This window comes from Pteropus medius, unplaced genomic scaffold (assembly GCF_902729225.1).
Source record: "Pteropus medius unplaced genomic scaffold, Ma_sr-lr_union100, whole genome shotgun sequence".
Lineage (NCBI taxonomy): Eukaryota > Metazoa > Chordata > Mammalia > Chiroptera > Pteropodidae > Pteropus > Pteropus medius.
Window position 1 is genome coordinate 18,758,894 of NW_024342471.1, and position 15,676 is coordinate 18,774,569.

A 15,676-nucleotide genomic window follows, 5' to 3' on the forward strand; every position below is an offset into this window, starting at 1 on the left:
ATTTAATTGGCATTCCTAATCCAGCAATTCCTCTCTCGACTACTATTGTTATCACGCCTAAAGATTGGGAAACTGAGGCAGAGAATGGTTACACAGCTTGTTCTTATTGCTAAAGGCTTGACATTTCCATACACTGAGCACCCAGATACTCCGCCTCCCAGACTCCATGTATTTTATGGCTGCCTCCATCACCCCAGAGAAAAGCACAGAGCAAGAGGCCACCCTGGAAAACCACAGTACATTGTCTGAAATAGCAAAAACACTGGAAACAATCTAAAAGTCCATCAATGGGAACAGGAATAAAAAGGAAACAAGAAGCCTGCCATCTATTCATAATATGTAATCCTACACAGAAAATCAAAAGAATAAATTAGATTTCCACGTAGCAACATGGAGGGGTGTCATCACTAAAATCTGGAGTGAAAAAAAGCAAATGTAAAGTCTGAAAACATCTCTATACAGAGTATCCAAAAAGCCTGACAACTTAGAAAAAAATAATTCATTTCATCATAGGAAAACTGTCTTTTTCCTTTTCGTTTTTTTCCAGGCAAACGATCCAATAAATGGTTTTAAATTTCACATGAAAAGGTGCTTAGTGGTTGAAGAAAAATATCATGAACTTGTTGTTTGGAAATTCAACTAACATATTAGTTAAAAATAAAAAGTTTCCAAAAAACTTCTGGAATTTTCAGACACTCTGATTTAAACACACACACACACACACACACACACACACACACACACAGCCCTGTATTATCTATAGGCTCAAATCCGTATGTTATGTAAGAGTGATTTTAAAAACAGCTGGGCACACACACACACATTGCCCTGTATTATCTATAGGCTCAAGTCTGTATGGTATGTAAGAGTAATTTTAAAAACAGCCAGAAGACTGAGGAGATACAACACCTAAAGGCGACATGATGCCTTGGATCAGATCCTGGAACAGAAAGAAGATATTAGTGGAAAAACTGAGAAATTCAAATAAAGTCTGGAGTTTGGTTAGTCACAGCAGACCAGAGCTGGCTTTTAGTTTTGACAAATGTACCTTGATAATGTAAAATGTTAACAAGAACAGAAAATGGGTGAGCGGTCCTTGAGAACTGTTTGTCCTTATCTTTGTAACTTTTCTGTAAATATAACACTAGTCTATCATGAAAAGTGTACTTTAAAAAAATCTGGAAGGTTGCCCCCAAACCGATCAACAGGACAAGTCTAGAATTGTCGGAAGCGTGGTCATGAGGGCTTATCTATAACTGGATAAATATTTGCTTTAAGTCAAATGTATTTGGCGATTCCTTGTGCAATTCAAGCTAATTTTTTAAATGTTTTATAGAAAGAAAAAGACCTCCTGTTATCTCCCTGATTTGAGGTGTCTGAGTTTTACTTTTTCTCCTAAACCGAAGATTCTCAGTGAAGCAGGGAAACCTCTGGGACCAGGAAGCTGAGACGTTTTACCTGGTTCTCTCTGCTCAGGCTGTGGGGGCCTCAGAGGTGTTTTCTGGGCCACCCAGCCCCCCCTCGTCCGGGTCGGGAGACCCTATGGAAGGTGTTTCCAGGCTTGGTAAGAGGCCATGCCTCAGGGCCTCTGCCTTCCCCAGCCTCAACTCTCCCACCTGTGTAATGGGAGTGAGGAGCAAGTCTACCCAGCAGCGCTGCAGAGAACAAAGCAGGTGTTTGACACCAGCCGCTGAAGACTGGGAGCCGGCTTCTCCCAGCATGGGGGCGGGGGGCGCTCGCTGAGCCTGTCCACGCACCACTGCCCACGCATAGACCCTCGGGCCTCACCTGGAACCCCTCCCAGACGTCGCGCTCTGGGCCAGGTCCCGCTTCTCCAGACCTGGCCGGACGAGCGTGCGCAGTGGGTGTCAGGCCCCCTGGGACCCAGCGGGGGGACGCGCACCGCCCTGCGCCGCTCCTCCCCACTTTGCACCTTCTTTGCGGGGGCGGCTCGGCCGGGCCCTTCGCAGGGCGGGATGGGGGATCAGCTCGGGAGCCCCTCGTGCGGGGCGCCTGGACTCCCGCTTCCGAGGGGCTGGCCCGTGGGGTGTGGGAGACGGTGGGAAGGCGCCCCCTCCTGCCCCGGGGCTGGGGTGGGGGGCTCTGGCCCGAGCCTGCCACTGGCTCCGCGACCTCGGGCTGCAGCCGGGGCCCGGGAGCGGAGACTCCCGGCTTTGTCCCGCCAGGGGCCGCGCGGAGCGGCGGGGCCGGGGGCCGGGGGCCGGGCGGACGGGGTCACTCACCGCGTGCGCCGGCGGGTCAGCAGCAGCAGCAGCAGCAGCGCCGCCAGAAGGCCGAGGAGCACGGCCCAGGACATGGCGCGGCCGGCGACCGAGCCTGCGGCGGCCGAGCGCGGGACACTGCGGGCCGGCTCGGGGGCGGCCGGGCCCACCCAGGTGCCTCTCTCCGCCCCCGCGCCCTCCCTCCCTCCCGCCGGCCCGGCCCGCTCAGGGGCGGGGGGCGGGGCCGCCGATCCCGCCGAGGTCCCGAGGGGTCGCTGGGGGCGCTCTTGGAGACTCACTTCCCCTTAGCTTTGGCTGAGACAGGCCCCCACCCCCTGGGCCAGGAAAGTTGCAGGGGTGGGGATGGAAAATGTGGGATGGAGGGGGGATACGCGTCGGAGGGGAAGGAGGGAGCTCTGGTGGGACGGGAGGAGTGATGTGGAAGAAAGAGAAACGACGTGCTGGGAGGGAGCGATTATGGGGGGAAGGAGAAGAAATTTGGGGGAAGGAGGGGTGATGGGATGGGGAAGGGAGTATGAGGATGGGAGGGCGATGGTGGTGAGAGAGGACCGGAGGGGCTTTTCCATCGCACTCCACCTAAGCCGCCTGGTCACCCGGCCGCTCCTCACCACTCCGCCCCACCCCTCCCCACCGAGTTAGGGAGCTTGAGTTTTCTATGCTGTACGTCAGGCCGGCAGGGTTCGGCTGGATTATACCCATGAATATTTCCTGCAGTAAGTGCAGGGAGAGGGTTACAAGAGCTACTAGGGCCTGGACTCCAAGTCCCCAGTCCCCAACTGCTGTAAGAGACAGACCAATGACTGTAAAGCACTCAGACCTGTACCTGGAGCAGTGCAGGGTATGGTGGCCATTGCTGCAATTACCTGGTAGTTCTGGTGCCAGCCTCCAACTACTGACATCTCTGCAGGAGACCACCCTTGGATCCTGGTGAGAACCTGGGCTCACCAGCTGGAAGGCCTGGGCCTCACTCCGGGTTTGCTGGGCGTTCACCATTCCCTACAACCCCCAACCCCCATTTACACCCTGGGAAACCTTGCACGGGGTCATTCCCCTCTCTGAAGCCAGTGACTTATCTGGGACCAGACAGGTGTGCGAGGAATTGAGGAGAGCTTGTCAGTAATCGGGAGTCGTGAACCACTGAGTGCCTGGCACAAGTAAGTTTTGGGAGACCGTGGCCAGAGTGTGGAGCTGGGACCCAGAAGGTCTGATTCTAATCCTGTGTTTACTGCTCAGTGCTGGGTGGATTTAGGCCGGTTTCATTTCATCTTCCCAAAGTCCTCTGAGGACCTCATTCCTGCCTAGTGTCCTGGGTCTGCCCTCACCCCTCCACAGTCCATGCTCCCCGCAGTAGTCAGAAGGATCCTGCTAGAACCTAAGTCAGATCCTGTAACTGAATCCCACTCAGAAACCTTCCACGGCTCCAGCTCAGCCAGAGCACAGCCCAAGTCCCCAAAAGGTCCTACAAGGACCGGCATGGTCTGGCCCACCTCCCGCCTTTACCTCCCTGACCTCACAGCCCCCACTCTCACCCTCACCCACGCTGCTTCAGCCACACTCATCTCCAGCCCTTCCCCAAGTGCGCCAAACTCACTCCCACCTCAGGCCTTCGCACTGGATATTCTCTCTGCCTGGAATGTTCTCCCTGAGACTTGCACAGCTGGCTCCTTCCATCAGATCCCTCTGTCTCTGTTCAGCTGACACCTCCACGGAGAAGCCCTCTCTGACCTGGTCTAAAGCGGTCACGCCATTATTCCATCACTCTTATTGTCTTAACTTGTTTTCTTTTTTTTTTTTTTTTTCTTGATGGTACTTAACGTTTCCTGCTGTCATATTAAAGATTCATTTATTTGCCTGTTTAATGTTGGCTGTCAAGGCAGCTGGATGACTCTTATGTGGCCTCGGCAGATTCAGAACATCGAAAGAGAAAAGGAGTTTCCTGAGCCTCTTGTTTATTTATCCAGCTTGTCCGCCGGCAAAGCCAACAATCCCAAAAAGGCCACAGAACAGGCCTGGAGGCTTTTCTCCAAATTTGGGGGTCCCCATAGAGCGGCCTTCTGGCAGTGGGGTTCATAGCCCGGCTCGGCCAATACTAAACTGAATGACCCTGGGCAGTCTGCTCCACCTCCCTGAGCTGCAGTGCCTCCTGGGTAGAATAGGGCTGAGGTGAGGAGTAAATGACCCAATCCAGGTGACACACCTATCAGAGTGCCTGATACACAGCGAGCATAAGTGGGCATTAACTGTCAGAATAAGCTGTCAGAGCTTATTCCAGTTCAGCTTCTCACCTGATGTGTGATCAGGGCTTGGTCTCGTTTTTCTCATCTGAAAAATGGGAAGAACTGTTCCTTCCTCACAGGGCTGTTGTGAGGACTGAATTATATATATGACGAGAGAATGCGCGGAGCCTGGCACACAGTAGGTACTCGATAAATGTTAGCTTTCCTATTTCACACCCCTGGTTTGTGTGCAGACCAGGATCCCAAATAGCATGTCACTGTTTCCTCTTCAATCCAGAGGCAAAATCCCCTTCGGGAAGGAGATGAGCTGCTTGTACACCAAGGAGAGAAGAATGTTTTATGGCCCCTGACTGCTCTCTTGCTAACAGAACGTGATTTTGCTCAGGAATCGGGCAGGTGTTTAGGAAGGTGAACCACCCCTTCCCCAGGAAGTGAACCACCATTTGTCTGAAGCAGCCAGGTAAGTCCCTCTTTGCTAAGGATGGGTCCAGGGGTGGCTGCAGGGGCACCTTCTGGGAGATGTCTTTCCTCCCTGTTTGCCTCCTCTTTTTTGGGTGCTGTCGTGTGCAGATGTGGGGTGGGGGGGGGTGGGGGTATGAGGGAATAAGGAAAATTGCATAGACCCAAACTAGAGCTGCAGAATAACCCTCCCTGGCACCAGCTACCTCTAGACTTCTTGTTTAGTGAGATAGGCAAGTGAATACAGCATGAGTCAGATTTTCTCTTACATGCAGCCAAAAACATTCCTAACCAAGATGACCTTCCACTTACGGCCATGGTGAAGATAACGTGTCTGTAGCACCTCACACAGTACTGCCATGGTGAGCATTCAAAATGTCACTTCGTTTCACTATTATTATTTTTGAATAGCGTGGGCTCTCTGTGTTTATCAGGCTAATAGGGCATCCAGCTCTCTGGCTGTGGCATCTTGCAGGAACAGGCAGGCTCTAGGAAGTAGCAGAGACTCCAGCCTCCTCTAACCCACGAGGACCGACAGTGCCCTGCTGCGGGCAGGGCTGATGCGGCCTCAAGAAGGAAGGCGAGGGAAAGCCACTCCAAGCACGACCCCTGCAGCCCGTGGGGAAAGGGCTGGAACGCACTGGTGCAGAAATGTGAAACCAGACATGCGAGAAACCAAGCAGCACTTGAGAGTTGGAAGACTCAGGTCTATTACGCCAGCTCGGGGGCAATTTTGCCTTTATATCCACCACGCTGTTACAGTTCGCATGGGCTATGGGGAGTTACAGAGCACAAGATTTAGGAATTTAGGTAATACTTCTGTTCTGGAGACAGAACAATCATAGGGGAGGATGGGTCTTCAGTTTATCTGGAGATCACTCTGCCCTAAGGCCTATGCAGTAAGCAAGTCCACAGAAGCAGAACAAAGAGGGGATTAGCTTTTCGAGTGCAAATTTCTCTTCATTCCTCCCTTTAAATTCTTAGAGGGCATCAACCTCCTGATCATTCTGGCCTAAGGGCTGGTATAAGGGTGGTCCGGATGTCACAACCATCTGTAACTTCATGGATTCTAGGCATGAGGAGACAGTTCAGGATACAGGGACCAAATAAGAGATCTATGAAGAGCATGAGGAGAGAACCTACAAGTGGGAGAAGCCAGGATCTCCAACTCCATGTTCTGGACCAGGACCCCCATGACTCATTTAATTGTTGGAGGGTTAGGGCATACCCCTTTTAGGATAGGATGACCTCAGTGTCTTTGCAAGCAGACCCGAAACCCCCTAACTAACTTTCCTGCCTACCTCTTTTCTAAGAGCCATGAACTCCCTTATTATTAGTATGGATGTTGAGGGAAGGGAGGTCTCTCCTTCCGTATCTGCTTCCAGCTGAGAATGGCCACAGTCCCTGCCTACAGGGGTTTCATGGAGCTCTTTCCCTTTCTGCCTCAGTCAGGGTGGGGTCTTGGGTTTCTTGCTGAAGTGCAGCCTCAGTCCCTAGACGAGGAAAAGGAGATACACTTAAAGAATAAAAAAAAAATCTTTGATCTAAAGTCCCCTTGCCTCTCAGACTCTTAAGACCCTGCCTGGCCTAGGGCCATTCCCAGAGAACCTGAGTTACCAGTTTCAGGGTCATTATCTAGATATGGGGGAGAGGATCTTTTTCCCAAAGAAAGGAGAAAACTTAACTAGGTTTACTAAAAAATTAAGAACTCTGCAAGAGACGTCTCATATCATTTCCTGCTAAAAGATTAAGAATCTTACAGGTGATGTCCCAAATCATTTTCCCCCTCTTTTGATCGGTCTCATATGAGACCAGCTTAAGATGAAATGGATCGCTTTGCCGCTGTAAGAAAATTCTTCCCTTCGGTTTCGGTTTTGTCTTAGGTATCCAGCTGGCAACGGACCTGCAGGTGGTTGGGAGCGCATTGGATGCAGCAACAAGAGATAGCTCCTACGAAGATAAACAAAATGAAAATAAGAAATGCTTCCCTTAGCCCAGCGAGATTGGACAGCCAGGAAGTGAGGGCGGGGAGATCAAGACTAAAAATTCCTGTCCTCTGTTCAATATTGGACACAACTTCGTGAATTTGTTTCACTTTTTCTTCAATGAGTTGTCAGAGAGGTTAAAACAACAAAGTCCTTTAAATTCTTCACATCCATGGTTATGTCTGAGTAACAGGTAGTCTGTAGCGGCCCTGTTTTCAAGGATAGTTTCTCTGACCTGTCCTAACTCTTCTCCCATGGCATGGATGTCCTGAGAGGTTGTGTTTAAGGCTTTTACCATGGAGCAGGCTATTCTGTTAACTTCTATGTTTAGGGCAATAGTCATAACCGGTATAATAAATAAAAACAAAGCGATAAAGCCAGGATCCCTAACTCCGTGTTCTGGAGTTGGATTAAATTCATCTGGATTAAATAAGTGTAGGTCACTATTACAGCTGGGGTCAAGGATGAGTTCACTGCGGTGCCTAGTTGAAGACTTTTGAGGCATAATAAGTTAGTCTTCCCAGGGAACAAGGTCTTCCATTAATAAGAAACCATCCAGTGGGTAATTTAACATGCTCACATTTGCATACCTTACAGAAGTAGCGAAGCTGCAGTTCAAGGTCATGTTATCTGAGATGTTAAAACATTAGTTAGTACACTTACTAAATGTTATGCATTTTTCTGTTGGTGTTATAGTGAAAACTTGAGGAAAGCATAGCCTTATCCTTCCTGAGTCTCGGGTGGGGCCCTTTCTGTTTGTGTTGAGGGCCAACTTTCAACAGATTGTGGGAAGGTAGTCGCTCTGCGAGTGGGAACCCCTGACATAGAGGCGGGTTGTCTACGAATGGTTTAGCCTTTTTTCCCCACAAATGCACTTTGTGTGGTGGGCGAGGGAGCTGCCCCCCTTTTTGGCTGTGTCCCAGTTTTCCAGATGAGGCGCTTTCCACACTGGACCCTGGTCCTGATGTGTGGCAGAGAACTTCATTGCTAGTCCTGGTCTCACAATGGGAAGAGTAAAGTACCTTAGGCTGACAATCTATCCCTGTCACTGTACAGTTAGCATTGGAGGGAGGCCCAGGGGATGGGTCAGGACAGAGTAGGTAGCTCTAGTATCTAGTAAAAGTTCAGGGTTTTTTTCCTTCCAGCCATGTCGAGGGTGACCTGAGTCTCCACTGGTGTGATCATGATGGATTTCTCTAGGACTGGAGCTTGCGAGATGCCCCAGTCCTGATGATGTCAATCATGGCTGACCGAGATGTAAGATTTTTATTTGTCTAGGGTCACCTCGAGATGGTCCCTGTATTATGGCAGCCCAAATATTGCGCCTTTTTGGGCAATTATGGGCCCAGTTATTGGACACCTTAAAGACCTCTGGCACCAAGGCAGCCTGTGGGGTTTAGGTCTAGGCCCCAACTTTTGGAGCTTCCTTTGAATATTGGGCACAGACCAAGTTTTGAAACGTATAGCCAGGAGCATCTGGCCCTCAGACTTTGGGCCAATGGTAGTATATTCTCTAAAAGTCTCAGAAAACTGGTCAAGGCAACATAAAACAGAAATTCTTTTGATTAAGCACGGAATCCTTGTTTTCTACTCAGAAAACTTTTCCATAACATCAGTAGCAGACTAATAGTCTCAGAAACATGAAAACACAACTCTAGTTTTGCATTAGCTTACTTTTGATATTTAAATGTCTAACCTCGTTTGGCTCAATCACATAAAATTTCTCTCCGGATTTCACTTCACAGACCTTCTACCACTTTCCTCGTTCCTTCAGTTTGCTTCTTCCCAACTCATTCAGAAATAACCAACTTTAAGACCAACACCTTTCCTTCAATTCCCTTCAAAATAAATCTCCATACTTGATACCTTCTGTTACCAAAAAATATTTTTCTTTCTATCATAATTAGAATTTTAACTGAACCACCACACGACATATAACAGACAAATACAGACCAGAGGTCGTGCACGTGCTCATATTTCCCCATCATCAGTGTGTTAACGCCCCTGAGGGTGCGTATCTAGTTTCCTCAGGGAGTAATGAAATAGATGGGGTCTTGAGAGAACTCGTTTCCCCCTCAGAGTCCGAGGGTGAAGTGGGAGAAAATGCCTGATTACTGGAGATCTCTGGGAAGGCGCTCCTATCATTGGGCCAGCTAATAAGTCTGAATCTTGGTGAAGGAACATAGCAGCTGAGCTTTTACTTGCCCAGGCTTGCCATTATACCGAGCCACGCGATTAACTTGTTGGTCAATGTTTTCTGGTATATTAGCTGATTCTGAAGCATTAAAAGTCTTGGCGGGGGGAGGGGTCTACACCCAAGTTGTAACATTGCTCCTAATTTAGTTAAAATATCCCATCCTAACAAGGGAGTGGGGCAGCTTGGAACTATTAAAAACACCTGCTGAAAGATCCGATCTTCAATGGGCAGGTCAGTGGCTGACCTTGCCTTCTCCTTCTACTCCTATGATAATCGTAGTTCCTGAGGAGGGTACTTGCAGGGAGAATAGGTTGCCCAGTATCTAAAAGAAACTGAATTTGCTTACCCATTATGTCCAGAGTTACCTGGGGTTCCTCGGTAGTGATGACCACATTCCTGGACAGGGGCGGCGAGGATGGCCCTGGACCTCTTGAGTCACACAGTTCCCGGACCTGGGGTACTAGGGTGTTGGCTGGCCACCCTTCTCTCTGAGAGTGTGGATAGTCAACTCTCCAATGCCAGGGATTAGCACCCGTTTCTTTGCATGCGAGGCAGGGGCTCAGATGCCTTTCGGTACAGTCTTTTGCCCAATGTTCTACTTTCTTGCATTCAAAGCAAGAACTCAATGTCTCCTTATTCCCCAGTCTCTTAAGAGACGCTTGTCGGCTACCAAGGGCCCGGCCAATTGCGACAGCCATAATCCTGGCTTGTCGTTTTTCTTTATTCTGTTCTCTTTTTCCCTCTTCAAGATCTTAAGTTTTATAGACCATGAAGGCCATATATAGTAATTGATTTCGGTTAGTCCGTGGCCCCATTTGCAGCTTTCGAAGCTTGTGTCTGATATCAGGGGCTGACTGGCTAATAAAATACTGGCCTAACAAAGCTAACCCTACAGGGGAAGTGGGGTCTACATTAGTATACCCCGTAAAGGCTTCTTCCAGCTGGCTAAAAAGCTGGCTGGGTTCTCATCTTTTTCTTGAGTAATGGTTCTAAGCTTCTCATAGTTCACGGTTTTTGTATTCCTTTTTTTTTTTTCTTTCCCCCCCATGAAGACCTCTAGAAATTTGGCACATCTGGCCATTCCCTCTTAGGTATTATAATTCCAATCAGGATCAGCTAGAGATACTACCTCTGTTCCAGGGGCATGGCCCTGGGGGTTCCTAGCAAAGGCCTCATCTGCCTCCTGACGGGCCGCTGTTAGAATGCAGTCCTTTTCAATGATTGTACAGCAGGTGGCTAAAATAAGTTGGATGTCTTTTGCTGGCTCTTCCTTGTTCTTTCCCAAGTTGGTCAGGCCACTCAAGCTCACAAAGAGTACGAAGTTTTCCTTGGGTCAATTTGACCCCGTAATCCCCTTTCTTAAATTTTTTCAACATACAATTTAAGACAGTGGGCTTAGAGGAAGCTTCCCCCATATTTGACTTAGGGAGCTCCTAATGGAGCGGGGGAAATAGACCTTAAAATTTCAAGAAAATAATTCAACAGAGGGCCCTTCTGTCAAAAGGGCCATTTGAAGTTAGACAATTCTTAAGCCAAATCAATAATACTTCTGTTAGGGAGACAGAACAATCATAGGGAGGGTGAGTCTTCAGTTGATCTCGAGATCACTCTGCCCTAGGACCTATGCAGTATGCAAATCCACAGAAGCAGAACGAAGAGGGGATGAAGGGGATTAGCTTTTTGAGTGCAAATTCCTCTTTAGTACAAGGGCTTGAGAGCTAAATTCGAACCCCAATACCACCACTCATTTGCCCCATGATCGATCCCAAGCAAGTTGCTTTACCTCATCGGTGTGAGGGGCGCATTGCTGGAGGTGGCGATGGCAGGGGTTTCACCCAGCAGGGTTCCAGCCCTGGCATCTACGCCTTCGTCTGGGAGGTGAAGCCCACGTGTCAGATGGACTCTCAGGAAGTTACTTCTTCTGTCCAGCTGTGCCAGGGGCTGCTGCTTAGTGACAATCACCCAGAGTTAATCTTTTTAGTAAAGATTTTCCCCCGCAGGAGTCTCACTATGTCCAGATGTGCACTGTCCAGCAGAGACAAGACATCTGGGCCACTCTCGTTCCTGCTGAGCCTCCACGCTTTTATCTGGCTGCTGTAGGGTCATAGGCATAATTCAAGACCCAACTCCTTCAGAAAACGGGAGGCTGTGCCTGGGAAAGGCCAGACCTTTCCACCCCACACTCCTGCCTTCTTTCTTCCTGGAACCTGGTCTGGTTCATGTCTGCATCCCAAAGGCCACAAACAAATTGTGTCTGGAAAGGAAAATATTATGTGTGTTGCCTTCTTCAAAGCTGAAAACCAGCCCCGCCAGGGAGCGGCAGTTTTAAATATTTTACTAATTAGAGCTCTCGCTTGAGCTGGTAATTTAGGCCATTGGAAACACTTTTTCATATTAACCTACCAAGTCTGCACAGGACCCTAAAAAACAGATACTGTTATTATTCCCAATTTGCAGATGGTGAAACCAAGGCCCAGAGAGGCTCGGTAACTTTCCCAAAATGACACAATACTTCCTCCGATAGGCTGAAGCATGGAAATGTGATGCTCTCTTAGTGTTCCTGGAGAATGGGGTCCTCACCTGGCGCGTTGCCCAGGTTTTCGATGTCTCGAACAAAGAATTGAGCAAGACACCAAAATACAGTAGAAAATAAAAGTTTTATTAGAAGGGAAAGTCCACTTCCAGAGGAGGAAGCGGGCCTGAGCAAGAGAAGCGCGGCTCAGAAGGCCTGGCGACAAAGCTTTTGGGGGTTTTATCCCTTTTTGCTGTGGGTGGTCACTTTTCTTAGAGGAGTGGGCTTCTTTGATTGACAACTAAGATTGACAGGACTCAGTGATCCATCATTTTGCTTTCTGGGCATGTTTGTTCCCAGAATTCAATCTGTTATAATGATATTAATGAACTTCCGGGCATATGCATAATATAACGATGGTATAATGAGGCTCAGGTGAGTTGAAGGTCGTTGGGGTCTTCATTGGACAGGTGCGAGTGACTGGCTTAAACTGGTACCTAAATCTCTGCCTACTGGTTTCTTTGCGTGAGTTAAAAAAAAAATGCCTTCTGGCTAGCTTAATTGTGGGTGGATTAGGGAGGATCCCTTCTAAGATAGGATGACCTCAGTGTCTTTGCAGGCAAACCTAGAAACCCCCTAACTTTCCTGCCTACCTCTTTTCTAAGAGCCGTGAACCCCCTTAATATTAGTATGGATGTTGAGGGAGGGGGGAGGTCTCTCCTTCCGTATCTGCTTCCAGCTGAGAATGGCCACAGTCCCTGCCTACAGGGGTTTCATGGAGCTCTTTCCCTTTCTGCCTCAGTCAGGGTGGGGTCTTGGGTTTCCTGCTGAAGTGCAGCCTCAGTCCCTAGACAAGGAAAAGAAAATACAAACTCGTTATTTAAATCATACATCTATTAATTTGTATTATTGATTTGCCTATTAAGTGCATAAAGGGATACAGGCTTGGTTAATACGTTTCTTAAAAAGTAAAAAGACCTTTGGCTTAAAGTTCCTGCCCTCCCCGCCCCGCCACACACACTCTAAGGGCCTTGCCTGGCTTCACACCATTTCTGCTTAACAATGGGCTGATGACCCTTATCATTAGCCAGAGGATCTGAGTCTCCAGGGCAATTAAGATTTGAGGGAGAGGACCTTTTTCCCAAAGAAAGGAGGGAAGAAAACTAGGTTTACTAAAAAGATTAACTCTGCAAGAGATGTCCCATTTCATTTCCTGCTAAAACATTAAGAATTTTACAAGTGATGTCCCATCTCATTAGGACAGACTAATTTCCCCACTTCTGATGTGAACACAGCCTGGATTCTCCCACCCCCACCGTTACTCATGCTGTTTACCTGCCCCTCCTCTCTCTTCCTTTTGGTGTATCCAAATCCATTATGGAAAAGTGTGTTAGTCCAGGTCCTCTGAGACAGCCAAGATGAGATGAGATGTATAAGAAATTTATTGGTAAAAATTCCAGGGAGGAAAATTAAGAGGGGGCTGAAGGAGGCTGGGGGAAAGGGAAGAAAGAAAAGAAAGAAGGGAGGGAGGGAGGAAGGGTGAAGGGAGGATTGGTTGGTCGTAGACTGCAGTGCAGTTCGAAGGAAGTTCAGCAAAGCTGACAGCGCCCTGGATCCTCCAGAGGAGCCAGCCCTGTGTCTCCCAGGACTGGGCCTGCCTCAGGTTCCCTGCCTCCCTCTGTGATTAACTGGGAGCCGCCCCTGGGAAGTTCTCCATTCTGAGGACTAAATAAAGTGTTGTATGAAAATATCTGTTCCATATTTGGTGCTTAATGAATAAAAGCCATTGTTACATCCTACCTTCATAAGCCTTCTCCAGTACTTTCTGGCTGGGACGATCAGATACAAATTCGAGTGATACAGTTTCCCTTTCCCACATCCCTTTCCCAGCCTGGATGAGATGCAAGCTATATACCAGTCAGGGCCAGCTTCATGGACAGGTAACCTGGGCACTAGCACGGGCAGGGCCCCACGCTCAAAGGGGCCCCACACTTGGTTTCATGCTCTTCTCTCATCATCATGAAATTCTCAGTAAGTTTTGAACAAAGGCCACACAGTTTCGTTTTGCATCGAGCCCCACGAATTATATAACTGGTCCCGATACCTCACTATCCTCAGTTTCTAAGCAAGGAAACTGCAGCCGAGAGGGGAGGCAAGTAGCTTAAGGTCACACAGCAAGAAAGGGGCGGAGCCAGGAATCTAGTTCCGATTCCAAGGCCCAAGTTCATGACGGCTACATGCCAGTGCCTGGACAACTCCCCATTTTGGGTAGCATGTTACAGTTAAGTCCTGCCTTACGCCCTAGTACATATAATTTGATTCTCACATAAACTTTAGAAGTGATGGTTGTCACCTGGCATCAGGCAGCGCTCTCGGATGCCAAGCAGCAGAAATGAACTCTGGCTAATTTAAGCAAAAAAGGAAAAAGGAAAATAAAGGGTATTGGAAGAAGCTGACCAACTAGGACTTGGGCAGGACAGTAATAGGTCAGCTCAAAGGAACAAGAAGCAGGAGCCAGGGGTATGGAGAGCGGGAACTTAAGGCTAGGGTCTTCAGGGCACCAACTGTTTCCCATCTTTAGCATTCATTAGTTCTTAATTTTCTGGTTCTCCCAAGAAAGAATCTGATTGGCTGAGCTTGGATCATGTGCCCACCCACTGACCTTATAGGACAGCCAAACAAGGTGGGAAGGGTGGATCTCCAAAGGAGGATCAGAAAGTGGATGGGGAGGCTGGAAGCTGAGCGGGGATAACTGCAAGCCCATTTTACAGATGAGGGAAGGGAAGCCCGGAGAGGGACAGGGATTGGCAAGGCCACAGAGCCCAGAGAAGGTGGCCTCTGGGCTCCAACCAGGGGCCCCAGCTGCCTTTCCCGTCCTGGGGCTCCAGGCTGGAAGGGGAATAGGAGGGCACTGTGCTCCCGGCAGGAGTGAATGGCTGGCTCCTGAGGATGCACCTGGACCCACATGAGGCCTCTCCAGGGCACAGGAAACCGCCTGAGACTGAGCCTTATTCAGGGACCGAGGCCTCCTCCTCTACCCACCCCTCCCACAGTGAACAGAACCACCCCCCGCCCCTTGAAATTCAGCCCTGCCCCTCAGCTCCAGCCCTAAGTTTTTAAAGAGAAGCCAGGGAAAAAAAGAGGCGATTTTTCCAGTATGTAAAACACTTGCACGGACAAAATAAAACATGCCCAGTTTGGAGGCAGCCTGAGGATGACTGGTTTGTAAGTCCTAGAACGCTCCTTTCTGCACACACAAATCAAAGCCCTGTTTACATAGATGCCACTAAGGTTGCAAATGTCCTCACTTCCACTTTGGCTATGCAAAGTACAATGAGCCTTTTATATTCTCCAGGAGGATCATCTAGTGCAATGATGAAGAGAGAGGAATATTCTGGAGCCAGAGAACCTGGGTTCAAATACCAGCTCTGCCACTTACTTACTGTGTGGCCTCAGCCAAGTCACTTAACTTCTCTGTGCCTCAGTTTCCCTTGGGGGGGACGCACACAACCGGTGTGTGGCATATAGTAGGTATGACCAAAGGCTCATCTACTGTCCTCTGTCCATGGTCTAATCTTGTCATGAGCTTCATGTGGCAAGAAATACAAAATCTTAAGCTGGGCTAATAATTTAAAGTGTTTGGGGAAGACTAGTTTCACTTAGTGCCGTAGGCACAAGCATGGTTGTTGTTCAGGCTTCCTCCCTTCTCGGCTCTTCTCCAAGGTGGCGTCTGCCACACCCCGTCTTGGTCATAGGGAAGCGGAGCTCAAAGGAAAAGGTTGAGGTTCGGAAATACCGTTTAGTGGTGGGTGCTCTAAGCACGTGCACTAAGCACGTGCAGGCGCATGAGCTCCCGGATTCCTCACAGCCACCCCTTAACCAGTGTTGGGGAGCTTGCAAGCAATGGAGGCAGCATGAGACTCTAGCACGTCCGACTCCGAAGCCTGACTTCTCTCCGTTCCTATCGACTGTGTGTTCCCGTTCCCAGTAATGGGACAAGATTCAGAAGCTCCCATGCTCCAATTGTCTCCTACCACTTGATC

At 49.0% G+C, this 15,676-nt stretch overlaps 1 protein-coding gene and 1 long non-coding RNA gene across 4 annotated transcripts in view; one reads left to right on the plus strand and one right to left on the minus strand.

The window, feature by feature from the left end:
• Positions 1 to 2,397, minus strand: part of PTGIS (prostaglandin I2 synthase) — a 38,609-nt gene extending 36,212 nt beyond the window's left edge. Inside the window, exon 1 of the mRNA XM_039864565.1 lies at positions 2,244 to 2,397. Coding sequence (XP_039720499.1) covers positions 2,244 to 2,317 — 74 coding nt within the window. The 5' untranslated portion in view covers positions 2,318 to 2,397. The remainder of the gene's footprint in view (positions 1 to 2,243) is intronic.
• Positions 2,398 to 2,452: 55 nt separating this feature from the next.
• Positions 2,453 to 11,913, plus strand: LOC120603783 (uncharacterized). 3 transcript variants are annotated; one of them, XR_005653121.1, is made up of 5 exons: positions 2,453 to 4,662; positions 4,758 to 4,940; positions 5,215 to 5,301; positions 6,823 to 6,848; positions 8,070 to 11,913. It is a non-coding gene; the product is annotated as an uncharacterized LOC120603783 (long non-coding RNA). The 3 variants fall into 3 exon arrangements; XR_005653119.1 differs by lacking the exon at positions 8,070 to 11,913 and having other exon boundaries at positions 6,823 to 7,314; XR_005653120.1 differs by lacking the exon at positions 8,070 to 11,913 and having other exon boundaries at positions 2,453 to 4,658; positions 6,823 to 7,314.
• Positions 11,914 to 15,676: the final 3,763 nt, after the last annotated feature.